Raw genomic sequence first — 26,960 nt, forward strand, 5'->3', positions numbered from 1 at the left:
ACTGGCAAATATTTATTCATTTAATAAATACATGTTCATCGAAAATTACTTTCATTTTCATGGTGGTGGGTGTTATTAAATAATTATTGGTTAAAAGAGTGGGTACTGGACTCAGGTTGAGAACCACTGGTGTGTGCACTTGCACAGAGGTCCACAAACCTGAAACCACTCTTGGGTGATAGAGGATATTTTCAAGTTTTTATTCACCAAGTGGGAAATGTGTGCACTGCAGTATACGGCAACATAATCACAAAACTAAGCATGGGCTGAATTTTCCAACAAAATTGTCATTGATCAACAACTTCTGTAATGTGTGTGGTTTCATCCTCAGACAGATGTAACATATTACACACTGTTGAACTTCACTTTTAAATTCATGACTGGCACATCATATGGATTTCCCATTGGCTTTGTACAAAACTTCCACTGCACAAACAGGTGTCCTTAATGAACAGTGTTTGAAATTTATGCATGCCAGAAGTGGCAGACTATATCCCATTGAACCAAAATATGCTTGTGTCTTTTCAGGGTTGGTAAATTCTACCATGATTACAGTTATGCTGCCTTATATTGTAACACAAACATTTTCCAGTGGTGAATACAATTTGAAGATATCCTCTTCAAATTTTATTTGGTAACAGACATTTTTCTGTATGATTAGTATCTGAAAATACTGGAATATTTTCAGGTTTGCATCATGTACCATATTTGTAAATTTCCGTAAAGGGGGTTTGTGAACATCCTGTATATGTGTGCGTGCACATTCTTAAATCTTACTTATGAAAATTAAATCTTTTAACTCTTACTTATTTGTATTTTTACTTAAGTATGATTAGTACTCTATTTCCTACCACATTGCTCCAGTTTATACAATAGTCATACATGTAGAACAGTATAAATAGCATTACTGAAATCTTAAGTATGCTATGTCAGAATTATTCTTAGTATTCCTTTGTGACAACCTCATTTTAGCTAATTAGATTGGTCAGGCATGATCAGCCTCCTAACAAATCCATTCCTATCAAGATAACCTTGCATTACTTCTTTGATTCCATTATTATACAAATTTAGAATAGAAAGAAATCAAACCACTAAAATTTACTAAAAACTGCTTTGCTGCAGTCAGTAAACAGAGCTGTCAGTTTGTGAAAGTATGTAGTTAGATATACACTTCGGAGAAGTACATAAGGGATAAGGTAGATTAGGGAGGCTTTCAAGTTATCTGCATGACACTTAATAATCAGATGCAGTTTTCAACTCCTTAAGCTGTTATTTCCTTCATACTTTTATGCTTGTTAAGGGTATTGGCATATATAGGCAATGCATCTATTTTCATTCTGTAATAACTGGCTCCTAGTGGATGAATTTTAATGTAGTGTTATATTTGGGTTTGCTGAGCCTTTTAAATTTCATTAAATTTGACCAATAGAAATCTGGTGAGTCTGCTTAACTAATAATAACTCCAAGTGGATGGATTTTTGCAAAATTTTATATTTTGCCATTTTAGACAGATTTGTCAAGCCTTTAAGATTAGTCCAAAAGAAATATGGCAATTATTATTTTTCATACATTATCATATAGGCTGTCCATATGCCGTAAGTTGTAATTGAAGCCTATTAGAGAAATGGAGGAGGAAATGTTCGGTTCATGCATAAAGGCATTGAGTTTTTTAAAACAAATCATGACTTATTACTATTTTACACCTGAAATATATGTATGCACTGCATACATTAACTTCCTCCTTTTTTTTTTTTAATATAAAATAAATGATATCATCTTGGGAATTATGTAAGTTGAAAATTTTTTTCTCTCTCTCTCTCTTTTTTTTTAAAAAGCTGTCTTAATATTTTATTATATTGATATTTCTAGTTATGTAACAATGTAATCGCAAATTAGTATTTAGTTCAAATTTCAGTGCAACTGTCATGTTAGGGCAACCCGAGAACTAATATATACATAAATTGTATGTTCTCTGGTCAATCTGCCTGTTTTGCTGAACAAAAATCCCCCAAGTATTAACAAAAATCCCTCAGGTATTAACAGGAAGCCACCCCCAAGGGGGGGGGGGGCTCCCTGTTAATACCTGAGACAAACTAACTTAGCCGTGGACTGAAAAAACCCTAAATGTTTGTGTCATGTCATTGATGCAATTCAAATGGCCCATTTTCATCCAGTTTGGGGAGAATAGTAATTATAACCACTGTGCTACAGTGGTTATAATTACACAGACAAATTTCACAGTATAAAACAAAATTCTAATAACTGGCAATAAAGAATATAATCACAAGTAATCAAATTTATGCCACATCTTGACATAGAGGTCTGGAAGCCTCATTTGAAGGAGTGGATCTGTCAGAGTGGGCACAGAGATGAGCAACAAGATTGGTGAGGGGGAAACAAAAGAGTGCTCTTATCATGGAAGTCGTCAATTCTGGAAATCTTATTGCAGTGTTTAGGGATCTCAATGGATAGCATGATTGCTCAGTGGCGATGGAATACTTTCTCTTACTAATATTATGCACATGAGGAGCATAAATTCAAATTTACTAAAGACAGTTTCAGGATAGATGTGTGGAAATGGGTAATTTGAATAAATTTAATGAAGAACTAGACAGACAGAGGGACAGGTGCTATGGTAAGTGTTCTTGCATCGTTTGCCACTACTGATACTGAAATAAGAAAAAACAAACATATAAAAAATGCTGCTTTATTCAACTGTCAGCTACAAACAACCACCCTGGTGAACAACAAATAGACTACACTAATACACAGCATACACGATCATTACAATATTGTGATGTTATCAGGCCTATACATTACACAGCACTTTGTGCAACAAATTAGGTAGGTGTCAGTATTCTTTAACTGTACATTTTTTGTTTTTTTAATTATATCTCTTACCTTTGATCTGTTTCACTAGATCTCTTCTGTGAACAAGAATATATATACTGTGTGTGTATATATATACACACACGCAGTATATATATCCATGTTCAGACTGGGAGAGCTTGTAAAAAAATAAAATGTAGATATGTGCAATCACTGAGAAGGAATATATTTTCTTCTTGCCAATAATTCTAGTTTTATGAATTCATTTACCTGTAAAGCTTTTAATGTTCTGGATCTTAAAAATATCACTCTCTCTTAATCACAAAAAACAAATGGATATCAATGTTATTTTAAATTTTATTCTTTAAATCCCCTCCCAAGACTTGCATATATACAGAAAAAAGGTGAAACTCTAGATTCCTCCCCACCAGCTAGAAAAAATGTGTACAAGTAACTTTAAAAATTTGGTCCCTTGCATGTAAAGATCACAGTGTAAGTATTAATGGTCCCATTATTATCCATAGATAGTTTGGAAGACAACCACAGCTTTACCAAATGCTACTGAAACTCAATACTATAAAAATAGAATGCAGAAGGAGAGGGCTGTTTTTTGTTTGATAAATTAATGTTACTTAAAAATGTAGTAAAATACTGGCATGAATTTAACTATGTACATCTAGTCTGTAAATCAATGTAACCTACATAAAACATACAGTAAATCTTTGAGATTTCTAAACAAACAATTTGACAGTATAAATTAATTTTACAGGTGTGTTTCACTAAATATACATAAACACAAAAAAAGGCATAAATTCAGCAATTTTCAACAAAAAAATTCAAACAGTTGACAGCAGAAACATATTTGGGTAACTGTAGTGTTAATGATATAGCAAATACTGCAATAACCAACTTCATCAGAAACGAAACTACCATTAAATAACGGCAAATTTTCTGTACTGCCAAACGTTTACTACAAACCTCAAATTATCTGTTATAATATTAATGGCCATAATTAAAAGTTATGCCTTCTTGCAGTAGAAAAGGATATAAGAAATACATGTTATTTATAACTGTACATAGACTGCTGTACAATTCAACACTTACCTAGTGTCAATGGTGCATTAACATGCAACGCTGTTAGACTTCACATTTAAAACACACACTGAAATACATATACACACATAAAATACAGTAAACACTTTATAAAATTGAGTTCTATCTTACATTCTGAGATTTACGGATGACGGAAACATCAAATAAATAGTTCTAAGGATGAATTATCTCATTAGATTTCTTCGGATTATGTGCTCAATATGCCTGAAATAGTCTTTGAAAGCAAATGATAATCATATGACATGAATGATATGATAACATGTGGGTGGCACTGCAAGAGCTCTGTCATCTCCAGAGGAGGCGAAAAAAACTATATATGGGTGTCAATAAACAATGTTTGGGAGCAGGTAAATTATTCCACCTAAATAAAAACTGCTTCTGATGACGGGTGTGTTGGTTGCAGTTGCTCTGGTAGAGCCTGTCCCTGTTGTTGGTGTTCAACAGGCACAGGATGTAAATTGGAAGGTCCTATTGGACTTGAGATTCCTTCTGACCAGTCTGACTGAGCTGAATGTGGTGAAGAACTAGACCACTGACCTGGGGATTCTGGTGATGGAGTCAAATATGTCTCTGGTAGATGCAAGTAGTGCTGTGGAGTTGACTCAGCACCTCCTTGACTGTGCTGTGATGGAGGAGTTGGATAGTGGAATGGATGTGAATATACTACTTGGTTGGTATTAACTGGTGGCACTGATGTCTTGGACATTGTTGAGCCAATCAAATGCTGCAAGTCAGTTATGGGTGGATAATCGTAAGTATTGTTGGCACTCTGTTGTGATTGCATTTGTGTTTTCTGATGATGAGCAGCTCTCATAACAGCCATGTGTGTCTGAGATGTAGGAAGGGAAGGCCTCTGTTTTGTTAGCGTTGATGACATCGTGTAAGCATGAGAGGTAGGTATATGGACACCTGAAAGGCTGTTTGGCATGGAATTCTGTCTAGAATGATTAGACTTCAGGCTCTGATTTGTTTGAAAAGGAGGTAACATGTTTCCATTCACATAAATCTGTCCCCCTAAATTTAGTCCAACAGAATCCATACCCACTGCACCGTAGATGAGGGCTCCATTTATGCAGTCCTCGTATGAAGGTGGCTGCTTGCTAGGAATACTTGTGTTACCATCTAAACCTGCTAAATTAGAAAGCGGAAGGTGACCATTGTATAAGGAAGTATCAAGAGGCGATGGTGTTCCATCCAAATATCTGGTAGCATGAGGAGACTCAAGAGAATTAACTGGTGATAGAGTTACAGATCCTTCTACTCCTTGCATCACCACAGGTGGTGGCTCTTTTCTTTTCTTCACAGATGCTTTCCTCCTCACACTAGTGTCAGTTAGAGTATCTCCATCTTTCAATGGAGGACCAGCCATGGCATTTAGTTTTGGCCTCTTTTTAGACTTCACAGATTTTGTAGATCCAATTACAGTGGGAGGAATCATACCAGGGGATCCTAATGGACCACTAGTAGGTATACTAGCCATTTGTGGACTTGGTGGCACATATTCATCCAAAAGGCGTACAATATCATGGTGCATCCTGTCCAGAGCAACATCCCTTGGTAATCGGTCCATGTGATCTGTAATATCACGGTTAGCAAAATGTTCCAGTAATATTTTTGCTGCTTGGTAACTACCTTCTCTTGCTGCCAAGAAGAGTGGCGTTTCTTCTTTATTATCTTGAGCATCTCTATTTGCACCATGAGCCAGAAGAACCCGAACAGCATCGACATTGTTCACAGCTGCAGCCCAGTGAAGAGCAGTTTTACCTGAAATATATTTAATAGTTAAGATATTATTGAATAATTTCTGCATTACTGGATTTATATATACATAGTGTTAATACATAATTTGTAGCCTTCTAAAATACAATACAACACACTTCTTATTTTATGGTTTCATATAAATAAACTTCAACTGGGCAGTAATATCAGTATATTTATTTATCTATTATAAATATAAAAACTATGTAAACTGATTAACAATGCTAATCCATATACTTATATAGTATCACAGAGAGATTTATATCTTATTTTAAGTTAGTACAACAATAAAGTGGGTGATTTTACAATAAAATAATTCCTGTGGCTGCAGATTCCAGGTGCATAGCAGTAATTTCATTTTTGTCTTGAAATCAATACCAGAGTGAACTGACATTCCACACAACTGTGCCATTCCTCTCTCACCCCTTTACAAATATGCCCTCCAAGTCATGCAGTTATCATTTCCCTGGAGCCTAATCTACCAGTGGATTTTTTTCCAAATAGCATTGTGTAATCACTCTACAATAAACTATTTTGCAATAGGTTCACTGTTTGACCATGCAGAACAAATTCATAACTTAATGTCTTGCTGTTGTTATGCAAATGGACAATCATTCAAGATGTGCCTTACTGTAAGTTGTATCTGACAGGCAGAGCAGAGCGGGGGATCTTCTCTTAGAAGTAAATGTTTGTGGGTGAGAAAGGTATGCCCTATGCACAGTCTTGTTAATATAACTTCTTCCCATCTATTTGTACGTGAGCTAGAACGTCACGAACATAGATCTTTTTTATTCTGCGGAGTTTATTGCACAGTTGGTCCCTCCAAAGTTGTTTCCAAATGGAAGTATATTTGGTACGAAATATGTCCCTATAATCTGTGAATGATATGAACTGAAAGTTATCTTGTATATTAAGGTCTGGATTTTTTGCAGCTTGGTCTGCATGATTATTTCCTGGGAATCCAACAGATAGAAACTTGTTTTCTTGCTTTGCAAAACTCAGTTGTTTTTTAAGATGCTGAATCAAGGAGTTTGAGGAATATTTGCTAGTCTGTAGAGCTGCTGCTATTGCACTAAGGGAGCCAGTATAGATTACAGCAGGTAGAAGCTGGTGCTCGGTAAACTAGCACTGGCATATCATCCAGTGCTAGTTTAATAGCACATAATTCTGCTGTAAAAATACTGCGAACATGAGGCAAGGAGACAGATATAGTATATTCTGGTAAAACTACTGCGGCACCTACTGAGTTGTTCGATTTTGATCCATCCGTGTAAATCTGATGCCAGTTTCTATTTTCAAAACTGTGCGGTGCGTGGTGCGTGGAGCTTTTGTATAACGATTGGGGAGAGATCTTTTTTCTTCCTGTTTGTAAAATATGATGTGGACAAAGGCACAGTCGGCATCCAAGGAGGTTTTGAGTTTATATCTGCTGCAGAAGTGTATTTTCCCAAACTTGAGATAAGTGTCTGAGATGTAGTCCTACTGGTTTATTTTCATTTGGCTTGCAATCATAATTACTCGTCCATAGTGAATCGTGAATAATGGACCAATTTGGATGTGATGGTTGTATATTTTTGCCGCATACATGCACAGTAGGTAATCTCATCAAAGGTGCAGTGGGGGGGGGGGTCTGATGCATCTCCATACAATCTGTAAATTGGTGAAGTTCTAAAGGTCCAAGAGCTATGCGGAGACCATTATGGTGAATGGTATCTAGTCAATGTAACATGCTCCTTCTTGCTGAAGCATATGCAGGAGATCCATAATCCAAATTAGATCTAATCAAAGTTTTATATAATTGTAGTAATGTGTACCTGTCGGCTCCCCGGGCCATTGAAGATACTGTGCGCAAGATTTGAGAGGCAGCTAGTTCAAAGTCTTAATATATGTTCATGAAAGTTTAGTTTTCTATCTAATGTTAAGCCTAAGAAGGAGAAATTTTGAACAACAGGTAGAGAAATTTTATTTAAGTATAAAGCCGGTTCAGGATGAAGACCATGCAATTTACAGAAGTGTATAACAGCTGATTTTTTCTAAGATATTCTATATCCATTATTTTTAGTCCATGCTTCTATTTTGTTTATGGATAATTGAAGCTGTCATTCAATCGTGTTCATGCTTTGTGATTCAAATGAAATGGAAAGGTCATCTGCGTACATATATATTTCCAGTGAAGGTGGTATAACCTTTGTGATATTGTTCACCCACAGGGCAAACAGGGTTGTACTTAATACTGAACCCTGGGGGACTTCTTCCTGTTATATATGTATTGCAGATAAACAGCCTTTATATCGTACCCAAAATGTTCTGTCAGTAAGGAATTTTTCTATAAATTGGGGAAGTTGTCCTCTGTATCCTAACTGAAATAGATCTTGTAGGATTCCGAATCTCCATGTTGTGTCAAACTTTTTCAACTCTGACATGTAGATCAAGTGTTGATCTATTTTTCCTAAATTCAAATTGGTGGGGTGATCAAACATTCTCTTTTTCCAGCAACCACATAAGTCTGTTGTGCACCATTCATTCAAGGATTTTATCTAAGCAGCTGGTCAGTGAAATAGGGTGATAATTATGAACAATGCCTTGTAAGTCAAAAAAAAAAATCTTCCAGTGCAATCTTCCACTGAGAGGACTAGACCTCTGTTCATAGCCCGTGATTTATTACCAGTGATAATAAAAGATGACCTTCATTAAGGGCAACTGAGGAAACTGGTCCTCCCAAGGCACTCAGCTTTCACTTAAGACTCCTCGTGCCATACCCTGGGCAACTGCATTGACCTGCAGCCTAAACTAAGCTAGGGTAGCCAGATATGGCAAATGTTAGCGGGGGGGCAGAAGTCTTGCTAATAGGTGACACTAGTGTCGATTGGATAGATCTGTTGGTAGTGACCACCATATTTACAAGAGTAGTCACAGTGACAGAAACAGTTGTAAAACTGCAGTACAGAAAACAAAGGGAAACCACTGCACTAACTTTCCCAAGAAAAACTACCATGGAGAGAAAAATTACCAAGGCCCCGAGTAACCAGCATCCCTTAGATGAGACAAGAGTGCGAAGAATCTCCGGACTCAAAATGGTGGGCAACATAAGAATTGGAACTTGGAATATAAGCACATTGATGAAAATAGGAAACTGGAGGAGCTTAAAGAACAAGCAAAGAAAAAAGACATTTTGGAATGATGGGAGTCAGTGAAGTTCGGTGGCAAGTAAATGGTGACACATGGAGCAGTGACTACGGATTTATATACAGTAGTGGATAGAGGGGAAGAAACGGTGTTGGACTTCTTCTGACAAAAGAATGGGAGGGGAAAAGTAACAAATACCTATCATGTTAGTGATAGAGTACTGATGGCAAAAGTGGCAGCAAACCCAGTGGATTTAAACATAATATAAGTCTATATGCCAACAAGCAACTGTGATGATAATGAAATAGAAACCGTGTATGAACAACTGGATGAACTAATAAGGATAGTAAAAGATAAAGAAAATCTAATCATAATGGGCGATTTCAATGTAGTGGTAGGACAAGGAGGGGCATGTGAAGAAGCAGGACCATTTGGACTTGGAATTAAAATAAAAAGGGAAGAAAGACTATTAGAGTTTTGTAAACAACAAGGATTAATCGTTGGCAGCAACACACTTTTTGAAGTACCAAAAAGAAGATGCTACACTTGAAAGCCCCAGGAGACCTACAACAATACCAGATTGATTATGTTCTAGCAAAGAAGAGATATAGAAACCAACTAAAAGCTTGTTTCAGTCATCCAGGAGCAGATATGAGAAGGGATCATCCACTAATTATTGAAAAATGCAAGACATAAGAAAATACAAAGAATAAAAGGCAGGATGTGAGACAATTACAGAAGCACAAAGTGGAAGAAGAGTTTAAGAAAGAAACAGATGCAATACTTGAAACAAAAAAAAAAAAAAACCAGATTGAATGAAAGACGGTGAAAGAGACTCTGGAAGCTACAGCAAACAAAGTAATTAGACACGTGAGACTAGAACCAAGAAAGCCAGAGATAACAAGTGAAATTCTCAACCTGACTGTAGAAAGAAACAAACCCAGAAAGAAAAATACAGCTGAAGGACAGAACAATACATATGACTAAGAAAAAAAGTGACCAAGGAATGCAGAAAGGCAAAGGAAAAGTGGATGGTGAAGTATGCAAGGAAGTTGAAGATAATTTAAACAATGGAAAAACTGACATTGCATACAAGATGATTACCACATATATTTGAGACCCTAAAACCAAAAGCACAGCAATAAGAAACAATGATGGAAAACTAGATTAGACATAGGCATAGGAATAAGATGGAAAAGAGTACCTAGAAGACCTCTACGATGGGAACCAAATAAGTGAGGAAGCCTTGGAGGCCAAACATGAAGTGAAAGAGGATTGTTTGGGGCCAGACCTATTAGAATATAGTAGAGCTCTAAATGAGATCCCCAATGGGACGTAGGGACAGATAAAATTCCAGCTGAATTGCTAAAAAAAAAAAAGCAAGGAAAGAAATGTTCAATAACATAAAAGCAGTCTGTGAAGAAGGAAAAGATGTGGATGACTTTTTTCAAAGCTGGACAGTGACATTGCCAAAAAGAGAAAATGCGACAGAGTATAAAAACTACTGAACTATCAGTCTGCTTAACCATGCATCCAAAATATTTTAACATATTAAAACACAGAATTAAACCGAAAGCAGAACAGTTTTTAAGCGAAGATCAGTTTGGTTTCAAAAACAAGAGGAACACACATACAATTGTAGATAGAAGCATAATCAAAATAAAACCACATACAGCTTTTATTGATCTAGAAAAGGCATTTGACAGTGTTCCTGGCAGAAGCTTTTCAGAGCCATGAAGAAGGCCCAGTTTGATTGGAGTGACTGATGAGCCATCAAAAAATTATATGAAAATCAAACAAGAAAAATTGAATTTGAAAATAATGAAGTGATAGCCAAGATAAGAAAAGGAGTTAGGCAGGGGTTTGCATTATTATCATCACAATTACTATTTAACTTGTACACGGAGGACACTCTAGAGAAAGCGAAGTGTAAAACCAAAGGAATAAACATAGGAGGAGTACAGGTACAATTCATATGTTTTGCAGATGATATAGCAGAAAATGAAGCAGAGTTGAAAAACACAAAAGAAGTAATGGAAGAAGTTTTCTTAGAATATAGGTTCAAAATTCCCCTCGACGTGGGCACCTGTACGTGGTGAGGGGACCTCCTAGTGATGCTAATCTGGAAAACCAGCAGCATCACTGAGATCTAACGCACATACCTTGATTCCAGGGTTACATCATTGGAATCCAGTGTGTGCGGCCATGTGCCACGACCCGTGGAATTCGGAAAGAGGGATCCTGGTGGTTGAGGGGCCCAGCCTTAATACACCACTTTTGCCCCTGCTTCGACAAGACGGGTAGTCCTGGACCGGCCCGACTGGGATCAATCGGTGGGTGGTTCTTAGTGCTAGGGTCAACTGCATTCCAATGTCTCCCGCCCTTCGGTCCTGGGACGGGATCAAGGCTTATTGGAAACGTGGGTATGGTGCTCCTAAGCGAACTTGGCGTCCCATTCGTGTACGCAGTACCTGCTAGTTCACGAGTGGGCGTCCCCTCATAGGGCTCCGTGGTGGGTGAGGTACTTAGAGCATCTGAAATTTTTATCTTACACATGAGTAATTTAAATTTATTTCTTCTGGGGCCCTAACAAGGTCCCTATCTAATCGAGATGAAAGCATGGATAACACATCCGTTAAAAGAGCCAGAACTGAGGACACACCACCATCAGTGACACCACTCTTTCTCATTCTCCATTCCACTGGAGAGCAGTCAATCGGAAAGATGTCGCCCTTCTTTATCCAGAAAGGATTAGCAGGTTCACCAAAATCTGTTAAACGACTGCATTCTGGCAACCTTTTGGTTGAAGCTTCCAGCACAAAACAAGCGGCAAAAATCTTGAACTCTACATCCATAGGGGGAATACCTATCACCATAACCCCCCCACACACACACACACACAAAACTCTGAATTCTTCACGAGGTGTTATCAGAGTGGGACCTTCTTCATGTCTCCGAAGAAGAAATCTGCTCTGAATTGAAAGACCAAGGAGTGACAGCTGTCAAGAGAATATCGATACGAAAGGATGTGAATCTCGTCCCTACCAGAGTTCTTATCCTCTCACGTTCAATACCCCACGGCCTCCAAGTATCCAGTGAGGATTTATATCCCAACCCCACTGCAGTGTTTTAGATGCTAAAAATACGGCTACTCACAAACATCTTGTCGTGGTAACCCTGCCTGTGCTCGATGTGGTGTTAAAGACCATGAGAGCAAGGAATGTTCAGCTTCAAAACCGATCTGTGTCAATTGCCAAGGGGAGCACCCTGCCTACTCTAGAGCATGCCAGCAGTGGAAGGATGAAAAAGAAATCCAAAAACTGAAAACACAGCTGAATATCTCCTACCCAGAGGCCAGAAAACGTATATCCAGCCAATAAATAGCAGGAAACCTTCATATGCCCAGAAGGTTTCTGCTAAGTGCACTATCGGTACACAAACTGAGATGACTATACCACCAAGAGAGTCATTCACTCTGACTGCACGCTATTTATTGAGTTCACAAAAGCCCACCAAAAAAACACAATCAGCTGCCACGAAAGGATCCTATATCCGTACCTCCTAGTGCTCCACCACTACCAAAACCAAGTAGTAAAGAAAAGCCAAAAAGTTCAGAAGAGTCACCCGTGATACCAGAAACAATGGATGTAGAGAATAAGGAGGTACCGGACGAATCAGTCTTGGAACTCTTTGCGGAGGAAGAAATGGACACGGGACTGCGTCCATTCTTCCCAAAAAATGATAAATCCAAGACTGACAAAAGTAAGCGCTCAGCACCTCGGAAGCCGCCTGATGGACCCACCAAGCCAAAATAAGGGCTAAATTCCTACAATGGAATTGTCGTGGATTCTGGTGAAATACTGATGACATCAAGGCCCTCCTGCAAAAGCACGAGCCAGTTTGCTTTTGCTTGCAGGAGACTTATTTAAAGGCAAATGATGACCCCCACCATGCATAACATCACAATTTTTCGTAAGGATAGAATTGCGGATGATCCTGCTCATTGAGGAGTGGCTATCCTTGTATGCAACCAGACCCCAGTTCAGGCCTTGCTGCTTACAACCAGCATAGAGGCTGTTGCAATTCGCTTTACAGTAGGATTTTTATTAACCGTCTGCCCTATTTATTTGCCACCTGGGACTGACATCTCCCAGGAAGACTTTCATGATCTTGTAACGCAGTTGCACCCCCTTTCTTACTTCTCGGGGATTTTAATGGACATAACACCCTGTGGGGTAATGCTAGCATCAATAGAAGGGGACGAGTCATAGAGCGTATGCTAAATGACAATGACCTTTCCCTTCTAAATACTGGAACAAACACCTTCTTCCACATGCCTACCCGTACTTTTTCTGCCATTGATCTCTCTATCTGCTCCCCTTCTCTACTCCCTTCATTCACTTGGGAAGTGGAGGAGAGCCCATACGGAAGTGATCACTTCCCTGTGATAACCTCGTTACACAGTGGGAGACCGTGTCTTCCTTTCAGGTTACCACGCTGGAAGACTGATCAGGCTGACTGGATTGCCTTCCAACATCATGCAAATTTTGACCTCAGCACCGTCAGTCAGGAGCCTATCAATGTTGCAGTAACGTAGATCACAGAAATTATTGTCCAAGCAGCTGTGAATGCTGTTCCAAAAACATCTGCCCGGTTTCCACCATTTCCCAAACCATGGTGGAATTCACAATGCACAGCAGCAAAAAAGGCTCAAAACAAAGCATGGGGGATATTCCACCGATATCCTACCACGACCAACCTTATAGCCTTTAAACGTGCATGAGCCAAAGCATGCTACATCCGCCGTCAGAGTCAAAAGGAATCGTGGATCCGTTTTACTTTATCAATTACTCAGTCCACCAGTACTAAGTTGGTCTGGGATAAAATCTGGAAAATGGAGGGAAAATATACATCCCACACTTCTTCAATCCTAGATTATAATGGATGCACTATTGCAGATCCAACTGCAATAGCCAATTCTCTTGGGGAAACATTCTCTAACATCTCCGCAACATCTTCGTATTCCCCAGAGTTCCTGGTCTTGAAATATAAAATCGAAAAACAGGCACTGAATTTTAAGAGCGTCTATTCCTACAATGGGTCATTCACTGCACAGGAACTGAAAAGAGCTCTTATTCTTTCCAAAGCAAGTGCTGTTGGACCAGATGGCATCCATTATGAAATGATTAAGCATCTTTCACCAAAATCTATGCATTATCTGCTCCTTCTATATAATAGAATCTTTATTGAAGAGCAGTTTCCGGATTCCTGGCGCAAGGCAATCACTCTTACCTTTGCTAAGCCAGGAAAGGATCCAAAAGTCACTACTAATTATCGTCCTATTGCTCTGACTAGCTGTCTGTGCAAAATCCTGGAGAGAATGGTTAATTTTCATTTAATAATGTATTTAGAATCAAATGACCTTCTCTCCAACATCCAGTGCGGCTTCCGAAGGAACCGGTCCACTCTGGACCATCTCGTTAGACTGGAAACATCCATCCGGGATGCTTTCCTAAAACGTGAACATTTGGTGTCTGTATTCTTTGACATGGAGAAAGCGTATGACACAACTTGGAGATTTGGCATCGTAAAAGATTTGCATAGCCCCGGTCTTAGAGGGCATTTCCCCATTTTTATTAAAAACTTTTTAGCCAATCGATCTTTCCAAGTTCGTGTGGGATCTTCACTCTCTCGTTCCTTCAGCCAAGAGGAGGGAGTACCACAAGAATCAGTATTAAGTGTCATGCTTTTCGCCATCAAAATAAATTCCATCACAGAACAACTTCCTCCAACTTACAGTTGGAGGAAGTTGTTCTGTGACAACTCCAACAGTGCCCTCTATGTTGATGACTTGAGCATATTTTGTCAGTCATGCAACATGAGGGTTATTGAAAGACAACTGCAAAAAGCCATTGATTGCCTTCATTCCTGGGCTCCACCACTACCAAAACCAAGTGGTCAAGAAAAGCCAAAAAGTTCAGAAGAGTCACCCGTGATACCAGAAACAATGGAAGCTAATTCTTCAAGGTCACTAACCACTAGCTGACCAGGTGGGTAAATTGCCTGCCTGGCAACCCATAGGTCGTGGGTTTGAATCCTGCCTTGGGCTTGGATCAGAGTAGAAATGCAAAAACTTTGGGAGGTGCATTATGGCCACAGAAGCTGATGCGCCAACGCACAAAAAAAAAAAAAAAAAAAAAAAAAAAAAGAAAGAAAGAAAACTAAGCACTATGCCCATAGCTTGAGTCGCACGATTTGCTTATCTTCTCCAACACAAAAGAAGTTTTCCCGAAAATGAGTCAGATGGGAGCAGTGCATTCGAAAGATGTGAGGTTGTGTTAGTATCAATCTTCTTTCCTTGTGTAAGGGTTATCACTGCAAAAAAAAAAAAAAAAAAGCCGATTTGTAGTTTGAGACCTACATGTGCCGGTTGTGTTTTTTTGTGATTTTTCTACATTTTTGCAAGCTTTACAGATGTAGCTATCGTTCAAAACTGATTCCAAAGGTTATGGTGAACATTAATGAAAGAAAATCGTACACCATCAAGGAAAAGCTGACTGTAATCAAATGAATAAAAAGTGGTGTCTCAAAAGCACAAAGAAAACAGGAGTTGGGTATTGCGGAGGGAACAATATGAGGATAGATTGCAGAAGAAGGAAGACTACATTCCTTCTTGGATAAGTTGGACAAAACCCCAGGACTGGAAAGGAAGAAATCAAGATGCTGCAAAAACGAGGCAGGAATGATTGTTTATACATGTGGTTCATTAAGAATAGCAGTTTAGGATTTCCACTGTCAGTTCCCATTCTAAAGATGCAAGCAGAGAATTGGAGAAATAACAATTAGCAGTGAAGCAAAATTATCAGATGCTGATAATGCAAAATAATTTATTGGTGACTTAAAATTTACATGTGAATATTTCTGTGATGAGCCCACACTGTTTTACAGAATGTTATCAATGAAATCTTTGGATTTAAAATCAGCTCCAAACAAAGCAGGATTGAAGTTAATTAAGGATTGTGTCACTCTATAGTTGTGCTTGAATAAAACAGGAACCCATAAGCTGCCTCCCATGGTAATCGTGAAAAGTAAGAATCTGCAATGTTTTAAGTCCATCAACTGAAAACATCTCCCTGTAGAATATGTGAAAACATGGATGACTGCAAATTTATTTTTGACCTAGTTCCACAAAATATTTGTACCATCAGAGCAATGGCATTTGAGAAAAATACACATCGAACCAAAAGCATTACTGTTTTTAGATAACTGTCCAGCACACCCACCTACTGACAGTCCAAAGATGGAAAGATTCAGGCCACGTATTTGCCAAAAAATACCACAGCATTAATCCAGCTCCTTGATCAAGGAATATCACAGATGCAAGCTACTTTTATCTTTGCTGTCCTCTGATCATGATGTTCCTGAATTTCTAAAGATTTTAAGGAAACAAATTTAAAGGAAGCAGCATACAAAAATTGGTCTTGCTTGGGAGAGTATTGCGGAAGATACAATTCAAAATTGTTGGAGAAAAAGTGGTTTTCTGAGATAGAGATACAGGGATCTAGATTTCTAAGATACAGGGATACCCTCGAGGAATAGGAACTCAGAGTATGATCAATCAGTGAGGTGATATTGACAAAGAAGAATTAGTGTCACTTATTAACTGATAAAAACATTGTTGAAAGCGTCACCAATGAAAAAAGGATGGATGGAAGTAATGGGGAAACGGAAGAACTAGAGGAGCAGCCTATCGAAGTTCTTACAGATCAGGAAGCAGTACAAGACTTAGAGACTGTGATTGGTTGGTTAGAGGCACAGCAAGAGGTTGAGCAAGTAAAGATTTTTGTGATTAGTGTTTTTAAAAAAATATGATCTTGCAAAAACGATTCTCCCGTAAAAAGCAACAAAAAATTACAGACTTTTTAAAGAAGTGATCAAATAAAATCCTTGAATTTTTTTATAATTATTGTATCTATTGCTACATGTTTTTTGTGAAAATAAATAATTTTTTAAAAATTCATTTGTTCACACCTAATATTAACCCTTCTCAATATAATATCACAAATATGTTCAGATTTCATGTGCGTGTATATTCGGAGTCCATTCGAAGCGAGAATCAACGAATTGGAGAAAATTTGTAGGCATCGGTTATAGTGCGGTTGTCTTATAATGTGGGTCACAACCCGAAACCCAGCAGTATAACTAGGGAGCAGGGTAGTTCCATTCAATTTTGTTGTAACAATGTTTGAGTGTAGTTAGTTTCAGCAGTATTTTCAAGAATATATCAATGTGGAATGTGCAACTTATGAATAGCTTGTCTATTCACAAGTTGCACAATTCAGACTTTTAAATACATCTACAATTTCATTGTAGATGTATTTCAAATTTTTGTTAGGGAAATGGCAGTGAATTCAAAATACAAATTATCAAAATTATTAAACTTAAATACAATCTAGCACTGAAAACCATGGGTGAATGTTCATTAGTGCTCAAAGTTATTTCACAAACTACTGTAAACAATGAAAAACATGTTAGGAGTCAACTATTCTTGTTCCATTCCCAACTCACTTCAGCTCTTCTGGGAGGGGGGAGGGGGGTTCTTTTTTGGTCTTGGTCCTTTACAACAAAGAGAATTATAATGTAGTTACTTCCTCCAATAACTAGAGTGCTGTCTTCAGTGGTAAGCAAACGAGCCACATCTACCCAAACCACTTAAATGTCAACAATAACGCACAATGTATGAATTTAAAAATCAAGCAGTTCACTAGTACAGATTTTCCCAAACTGGGGTCCGTGAAAAGAATCCTCTGGAACTGGTCAAATTATTCGTTCTATGTATAGCAAATTGATGATAAATAAAGATATTATATATTCATGTAAAAATAAGAATAAAGTTGAGTTGTTTTAAACATAAAACTTTGAATTTTCTTTTCAGAAAACCCAGTGTTTATACATATATAGACACAGAGAAACATGCATATATAAACTAAACAATTTTTCTTTTTGCAGTACAACAGAACACAACACATTAAAACAAACTAAACGTTCCTTTGTTGTTTTTTTGAGCAGCGGGTGTGAAGACAGTGGGGGTTGTAACCAGTGGCATCTCGTTAATACAAAGTTCAAGGGACCTAAATTTTCATGTTTTGTAATAACGAGGTCCCCCAAAATTGTCAAAATTTTACTTTCTTTTTGTTGATACATACTGTATATCTAAGAATAATAATATCAAAAATAAATACAAAAGCCCTGTCTAACAATAGGAATAACATATTTTTTAAAGATTTTATTTTATTTATAAGATAAATTAAGAGAAAAGCAATATTAAGGGAAATGAAAATATTGTACAGTATATATTTTGATATACAATATTTTAATATCACAGTAAAAAGAATTACAATCTTAATATAAAAGGAGACATACAAACCATTAATTTTTTAATGAAAGGATCCAATGTTTGCATAGTTTTGTCCTATATGCATTTTTACCTATAGCGCAGACATTATCAAATGCAATAGTTGTTTCTTTATCAATGTTACTGCAGGCCAATACATTCTCTATTATGTTCAATGCATTTTGGGCATCATTTTTAGATGGCACTGTGCGCGCTTCTTCACTGTCACTGGTAACAAAAACATCATTGTTTTGTTTGGTACCCAGCAGCTCTTCTAGTGTTCGCATTGCAGTGGTAGCAACTTCATCATCCACCTTCACAAACTCTTCAAATTCACCAACAAAATCCACATGCTCCTTCAAATTCCTCACTGTTGCTCTCATATTTGTCTGCTGGACCATGTTTTTCGATGATGTTCTCTCCAAAGCCACTCTTTCTGAAGCAGTTGATTATTACACTTGATGTAATATTTTCCCAAGCAATAACAAGATTATGGATAGCATCCAAGGTATTCCAGTTTAGCTGCAAATTGTTCCCTCCTCCTATGTTGTGGATCAAGTACCTTATCAGGTGGGCTCTTTAAGCTCTCTTGAGGTTATAAATAATGCCTTGATCCAGTGGTTGCATTAAACTGATAATATTGGGGGTAAAAAACAACAGCAGTATATTTGTCAACTTAAGTGTCTTGGCAGAATGTGCTGTATAACTGTCTAGAGTCATCAAAAGGTTCCTTTTTTTCTGAAGCCATTCTTCTGTTCAATTTTGATAACCAAACTGAAAAATTTTGACCGTAAGCCAAGCACTTCTATTGGCCTCATAATCACAGGGAAGTTGGTTAACTGCTCTAAAACATCTTGGCTTGGAAAACTTACCAATCACAAGTGGGTGTAGTTTTGTACTGCCATCTGAATTGCAGCATAACAGAACAGTGAGTCTTTTTGCTCAATTTTCCACAAAACTCTCCTTGAACAGCAAATGTTTTGTTTGGCAGCAAATTATAAAATAAACCTGTCTTGTCAAGATTAAAAATGTCCTTTACTTCATACTTTTCAAGGCTGGACCGTACAGAGCACAACCAGTTTGTAGCCTTTTCTTTATTGACTAATCCAGACTCACCGCAAACATTTCGAGAAACCAAGTAATTCCTGTCTTCAAATGCAGCAGTGGCTGGCTCCTGCTGCATTTGAAGTTGCTAATCCCATGTTGCTGAGCTAGATAATTTGCCTTTTCTTGCAAAATCGGACTTGATATTGGCAAATTAGATGCACGCATTTGTTGGTACCACTCACAGCTTTGTTTCAAGCTCCTCATGTTTTGCACTGCGAATTCGTTCCCTGTTTTTCATCGCTGCTCCAGTGTCACCACACACTTCTTCAAGTCTTTTTCAGTACTGTAGATAAAGTAGGTAAAGGGATGTTGTATTCCTTTGCAGTGTCTGTTTTGCTTCTTTCCATCCTATCAGCCTCGTGTATAATTTTTAGTTTAATTCTGTCTGTCTACGTTTTGGCGCTATAACGCTGCTAGATAAGATTTAATATAAACAAATTTTAAATTAATTTAAAGACAAATTCCTAAAAAGACATCAGCTCAGATAAAATGGCACAAAAAATAGATTGCTCTATACGATAGCAAAAGACTCTTTGAACTGGGGTCACAATTGTAACTGACCTTATTCCCGTGGAGAGCAAGGGAGTGCATGTAAACAACTTAGAAAAACTTTTTATTCTTTTATTAATTTAACAACTCATCCTTCAGAAAGATGTTTTTCAGAATGCACTTGATGTTGTAAATGCCATTAACTGCTTTTGTTTACACAAAACTAATTTCTAACAAGTCAGTGCATTCCTTCGGGAAGTAGGGAGTCAGGTGGCCAGGAGCAATAATCGGATCGCTCTGCCAAGATTTGTATTAAACATACAAAATGACAATATTTATTTCTCACAGGGCGAAAAAACTTTGTAATACATATCCGAATTTTGTAATAAACGAATATATTTACATAGAAAAGCCTATCATTTTGCAGGGGAATGGTATGTGCTTCATATAAACGAGTACTTTGTATAAACCGAGTTTGTATTAACGAGATTTTACTGTACGTATGTATATATATATATATATATATATATATATATAGGGGTCTGCAAACTTTTTTTAATTTTTGAAAGGGTCCACAGATCTCAGTAGTTTGGGAACCACTGCTCTAGTAAATCCATGTTACACCATGCACAGCAATTCAGGTTTCAGTCAAGATTAAGAAGATACTTATAAGGCTTACCATGGTCATCTGAAGAATTGATATCAGCTTCTGCATTTATTAAATCCTCAACCATTCCTTCGATGGCCAGCCGAGCAGCTAATACAAGAGGAGTAGTCCCATCATACATTCTGGCATTTAAATTGGTTGCTCTGTTTCTCAGCAATATCTGAAGAAAAAGAAAAAATGAGTAAACATTTAGAACAACTACAAATGAACTCTCACAAACGTGTGTGTGTGTGTGTGTGTGTGTGTGTGTAACTACACTGGTGTTCAAAGAAAGTGCATCACCCAGGAATTTCACATTTCTAACCCTTTTTCACAATGATATGTTAAATTAATGACTAGCGTCACAAATAGAAATATAAACAAAAGATATTTATTAATAGTTAAGGCAAAGCTAAGTAATATTTGACAGGTGCTCTCAAAATATTCCAAAATGAGTATTTGCAACCTTTAATACAACAGTTTTGGTAAACATGGCAATTATGGCTGAAATGTTATCAGAAGCCCTCAATTTGCTTCAATCATTTTAAATGGAAAACAAAATGAAAAGTTCTCCAGGTGCAAACTAATATTTAGTTGAACAGCCTCTGGCCCTGATGACAGCAGCACACCGTTGAGGCATTGACAAGATCAATTTCTGAAGATAATCAACTGATAGTTCATGGTTCCAAACAAGAATTATGGCTTCCTGAAGTTCATGAAGGGTCTTGGTTTTTTTCTGGCAACTGCAGATTCTATGTGATGCCACAGTTCTCTATACGATTCAGGTCCAGGCTGTTTCCTGGCCAGCTAAGAGTTGTAGTGGACCGTTCTTCCAACCATTTTTTCACCTGTAACAAATGTAAACACATTACTGTCGAACTCCTAAGGCAGAAATGAAGCTAAAGTAACTACAGAAGTGCCTACTTACACTTTTCGCCCGATGACAAGGAGCACAGTCATCCTGAAAGATGCAGTTACTTGGCAGTTTGAAATGATCTCTAATGGTTGGCAGCAATTTGCCTTCCAATATAGCCAGGTATCCATTGGCATTTACAGAACCTTTTATAAATTGCAGGTGACCTACTCCACGATAAAAAAAATGCACCCCCATATGATTTGGCTGGTAGAGAACTTCACTGTAGGCACCATACAGTCTGGATGGTATTCTTCACAACGTCTATGGCGAATCGTTTTTCTCCCATTCGAGCGATTCAGATTGAATTTCTTCTCATCTGAGAAAATAACTGACTTCCACTGCTTGGGGGTCCGTTTGACTTGCTCCTTACACCAAATTAATCGGACCTTTTTCATTTTTGTGTAAGGAGAGGCTTTTTCTTAGGATGACAGGCTACAATTCCATTTTTGAAGAGGTATCTTCTGACTGTTACTGCACTTGCTACCACTCCTGTGTGTTCTACCCATTCTCTTTTCAGCTCAGATGAAGAAGCTTTATGGTTTTTAAGGCATAAGCGTTTCAAAACGCGGTCCTGTTTTGGTGTAGTGACTCATTTGCATCTGGTTTATTTTTTCTTATCAGCAGAACCAGTATTCTTGAGTTTAGAAAGAAATCTACTCACTGTTGACTGATTACAAGACATTCTATAAGCAATATGATGGGAAGAACATCCTTCCTCACATAAAGCAATAATAACACTCTTTCTTCGTGATGTCAACTGCACATAACTCGCCATCCTGACACAAGCAAGGAATGACTGCAACTCTTGCAGAGCGTGCTTATATAGTTGAAAGTAACAGCTGATCATCACCTACGTGTGTCAATCTTATCTGATGCAATCTGTAAGAAATATACTTAGATTATTCGGATGACAATTACAATTTTAAGGGGTGATGCACTTTCTTTGAACACCAGTGTATTTTTAAACTAGGATAAAATTAATTTAATAAATATATAGTAGAAATACTTCTAAGTTATTCCAAGTTATGCAATTCATGAATAACTTTCAATTACTGTCAGGAATAATGAATAAACTTTAACACAGTTGCATATCCTCGTGTAGTATTTCTTAAGTGGGTGCTTTAATGTAAACAAAACTATTTTACTTTATAAGGATTCTATTTAATCTCAAACCTTTAATAGTGTTGTTTTGAAAGGAAGGAACTCCAGCTCAGTAACTCCATAACCACTGATATTTAAAAAAAAAATTTGAAGAATTTGCATATCTTTCTAAGCAGTTTATGGCTTTACTGCTCCTGCTTTAGTTATAACATGTTACCCAATTTGGATGCAACCCCTTTTTCTGGTTAGAAACTTGGTGAGAACTGGTGCGATGTACAGTATCCACTGTGCGATGCGCAGTGCATACTGTACATCGTGCCATTCCTTGTTTTCTGTTTGATAAAATATAATATAAAAACACTCCTTAATTTAGTAATATCCGGTGACAAGGACACTGGATATTACTAAACCAAAGTACAGTATAAGCTTCTGAGTGTATTAGACTTTGCTCCTTTAACATATTCAACTCATAAGACAAATTTTATAAATAATTACACACTCTAATCCAGGGGTGGGCAACATCCGGCCCGGGACGATGTTGAATCTGGCCCCCTCCGTAAATGCATAAATATAGAAAATCCATACCTGACTACACTCGCCGTAAACATTCGGCTTAATTCGGTTCAATCTGGAATCGCAGCCAGTGCAGCATACAGCAGTAAGCAGTGCACAGTTAACCAGGTGATTCTACGCAGCGCCAAAGAGTATTATTTCCTAATTATTATTGTAGCATTGATCGAACAAAGTTCTTTTGGGTTTGACTTCTTATTGAAAAAAATAATATTGGTGCAAGATATTTTATAAGTCAGTTTATGCCTTTTCTAATTATTACAATTTTTAATTTAATATAATTTATAGCCCATAAAATGAGCCAATTAAAAAAAAGAAAAAATAGATGCTGAATTCCGCATTTTCAATGATAATTGGACATTCAAATATTTAATTGCAAATATAGACGATAAAGCTGTTTATTTGGTTTGTAATGAAACTATTTCCATTTTTAAAGAATATAATCTAAAAAGGCATTTTTCAACAAAACATTTCGTAAAATTTAAGCTATTTACACTGGAACAAATGAAAATTGAAGCAGAAAATTTAAAATGTGGTTTGCGTAAGCAACAAAATACTTTGAAAATTTTATCAAATACAGATAGAGCTCTGACAAAAGCTAGTTACATTGTTGCACATAAGGTTGCAAAACAATGTAAATCATTTTCTGACGGGGAATTTGTGAAGGACTGTTTGATAGATATTGCTGAATTATTATGCCCTGATAAAAAAAACTGACGTTTGAAAAAATTTCTCTGTCACGAAGAACTCTTGTGAGACGAATTGATAATATTTTAAGTAATTTATGGGATCAATTAAAATTGGAAGATTGTATTTACCATGCACTGGCTTTAGATGAGTCATGTGACATTGCCGATACGAGTCAACTTTTAATCTTTATTTGAGGTATAAATCATAGATTTGAAATTACAGAGGAATTACTTTCTGCATATCCTATGAAAGACACGACAACTGGCGAAGATTATTTTATAGCTCTTCAAGAAGCTTTGCAAAAACATAATATAAAGTGGGACAAAATTGTTAACATCACAACCGATGGGTGTCCTAGTTTGACAGGAAAAAACACTGGATTATTAAAAAGAATAAGCGACGAAATAAAGCGTATTCCAGGAAAAGAAATAATTTTTTTACATTGTATAATTCATCAAGAAACCTTTTGCAAAAGAGTTTTAAAACTGAAGCATGTTATATCGGTTGTAACGAAAGTAGTTAATTTTATTCGTGGAAGAGCTTTAAACCACAGGAAATTCATAACATTTTGGAAAGAAATTGAATGTGATTTTACTGATATTCCTTACCATACGGACATAAGATGGCTTAGCCTTGCAAAAGTGTTAAAACAATTTCATGATTTGTTGGATGAAATTGTAAACTTCTTAAATACTAAGGACAAGCTGAATGAATTTTGTGAATTAAAAGATGAACACTGGCTGAACGACTTTTTCTTCTCCGTTGATATGTTTTCGCATCAAAATGAATTAAATTTATTATTACAAGGGAAAGGACTATTTATTTTTGATATGTATACAAATGTCACATCGTTTATGAGAAAACTCAAGTTATTTTCGCACAATTCCAAAATAAACAGTTAACTCACTTTCCAATCTTACAAAAAAGAGAAAAAAACTTGAAATGTGCTTTTTTTTTTTTTTAAGAAATATGAGGCTATAATAAGTGACTTATTTAATGAATTTACAAGATTTGATGATTTTCAGAAAATTTCTAAAGCTCTATCTTTAGTAAGCCTACCATTTAATTTTAATGTCAATGATGCACCACCTTTATCCAGTTGAAACTGATAAATTTACAATCAAATTTAATATTAAAGAATCAATTTGCTGAAAAAACAATAATGGACTTTTATGCCTCGTTAAATCCAGAAATGTTTAAAAATATTCTGGATAATGCACAGAAATAATTGGCATTCTTTGGATCGACATACCTGTGCGAAACTACATTTTCTTTAATGAAAAATACAAAGAGCAAATTAAATCAATAACGGATGAAAATTTAGGAGCAGTTCTACAAATAGCCACTAGTGAATTGAATCCCAATTTTGATGAAATCAGGAACATTCCAAATGTAATCCCTCACATTAAAGTTTTTGTTTTCTGCATTTACTTTGTTATCATAACAATAAAAATGTTTATTCCAAATTGTAGTTCTTATCTGTACCTATCTATAATCGACTTCTATTTAAATATTGTATTTACTTTTTTAAAAAATACATTAATAATTTGGTAATTCAAGAAATATAACATTTTTAGGTTCTGATTTTTTTTATTAAATCATTCAATCTATTCCAGCCCACATCATGATATGAAAATTTCATTTGGCCCGCTGACGAAAAAAGTTGCCCACTCCTGCTCTAATCCAAGCATAACCTTTTTATAACTCTGTTAAACTTATGAACCTTTTATTCTTTAATTATTATTTTTTTAAACTATTCCTCTCTTGTTATCTACCGACATACTCTCAACTTCATGTTACATTGCACTACATTGTTTGATAAGCTCACCTTCAATCGAAGCCAATGCGTGCTTTACAATAACAATTACATATTTGCCTTAAAAAAACATAGCAGTGACAAATACAATCCAAGTCATGTAGATTTAACTCTATACATTACAGTGAAACTGAAAATAGCAAAACAAAAACCTGTGACATACAACACTATGATTATGAGTGTAATCAGAGGGAAGTATTTCACTGAGGGATTTATCAGACCAGGTGCCACAGCCACTGGGTTAATGAAAAATAAATATAACTATCAGGTAGAAACAACGTTAAGGCCATATTACAATCTTGCAGTATATCTTGAATAAAAATATCTTGCAGTAACTAATATCTAATCAAAGATTACTGAACCACATTTAAAGTGGTGCAGACTTGAAGGGAGTTTAACTAAAAAGTTATTAAAATCAAAAATGAATGGTAGCAGGCCTAGAGGTGACATTGGCGAGTAATCAGGAGTGTGAGTGCAGTAGCACATGCTCAAAGAGCATGTGCTACTGCACTCACACTCTTTGAGCATGTGCAGTAGCACATGTTCAAAGAGCATGTGCTACTGCACTCACACTTCCTTTCCTACTGGGGTTCAAGCCCATGACTGCTAAATACCATTAACATTTGTATTGATGATTTATTGTAAACTCCACAGACCTGGTAGTCGTGCCAGAGTATACAAAGAACAGTCCAGAAACTATAAAAATTGAAAACAAACCTATAACGCATGCAAAATACTGGAAATATCTTGGGCTCATTGTGTATAATAAACTTACATTTGTAAAACATATTCAACATACTAAAGACAAGGTACGGAAGTTTGTTGGCCTTCTTTATAAAAGCATCTTTCTCCCTGTGGTAACATACAGTGCTGGTATATAGTCCTACAAAGTAAACAAACCACTAATCAAGAAAAAGAAAATTACTCACTGCAAAAATTGATTCTACTGAGCAGCACACAAGTGTGTAGAACTACTTCAACTTGTGTGTCTGATGACCTGCTGGTCATCAAAGATCCTTGTGCCTTTATGGTCTTCATGCCATAAATGGTAACTAGGGGTCTGTGGTGTTCCACAAACTCCTAAGCAAAAAAGGTGAGAAGAACAACAGAACCCAACATTACATGACATTAATGCTTTCTGGCATTTACAGGGAACTATCTCAACACAAGAGCACTGAAGAGAACAACTGGCAGAGTTGTGGGCAACCAGTGGGCTGCTTGACCCTCAACGCTATGTCCATTATATCTCAATAATGACTGGGATAACAACAATACAATGGCTTCTAAAAAGTTGTTAACATACAACATAAGTACAATCATGAAGCACTCCTTCCAGATATTCCCATAAGAAAAAAATCCAGTAATCGTGGGAGCACAAGAAATTAGATAATCACTGAAGAACTCT

At 36.8% G+C, this 26,960-nt stretch overlaps 1 protein-coding gene across 1 annotated transcript in view; it reads right to left on the bottom strand.

Moving 5' to 3' along the window:
* Positions 1 to 3,038: 3,038 nt before the first annotated feature.
* LOC150087161 (uncharacterized) overlaps positions 3,039 to 26,960 on the bottom strand; it is a 249,257-nt gene continuing 225,335 nt past the window's right edge. The window contains exons 31-32 of the mRNA XM_090372995.1: positions 20,496 to 20,643; positions 3,039 to 5,706 (exon numbers count right to left, since the gene is read on the bottom strand). Coding sequence (XP_090229121.1) covers positions 4,304 to 5,706; positions 20,496 to 20,643 — 1,551 coding nt within the window. The 3' untranslated portion in view covers positions 3,039 to 4,303. The remainder of the gene's footprint in view (positions 5,707 to 20,495; positions 20,644 to 26,960) is intronic.

This window comes from Mastigoproctus giganteus, chromosome 4, assembly GCF_048544385.1.
Source record: "Mastigoproctus giganteus isolate SK-2022 chromosome 4, ASM4854438v1, whole genome shotgun sequence".
NCBI lineage: Eukaryota > Metazoa > Arthropoda > Arachnida > Uropygi > Thelyphonidae > Mastigoproctus > Mastigoproctus giganteus.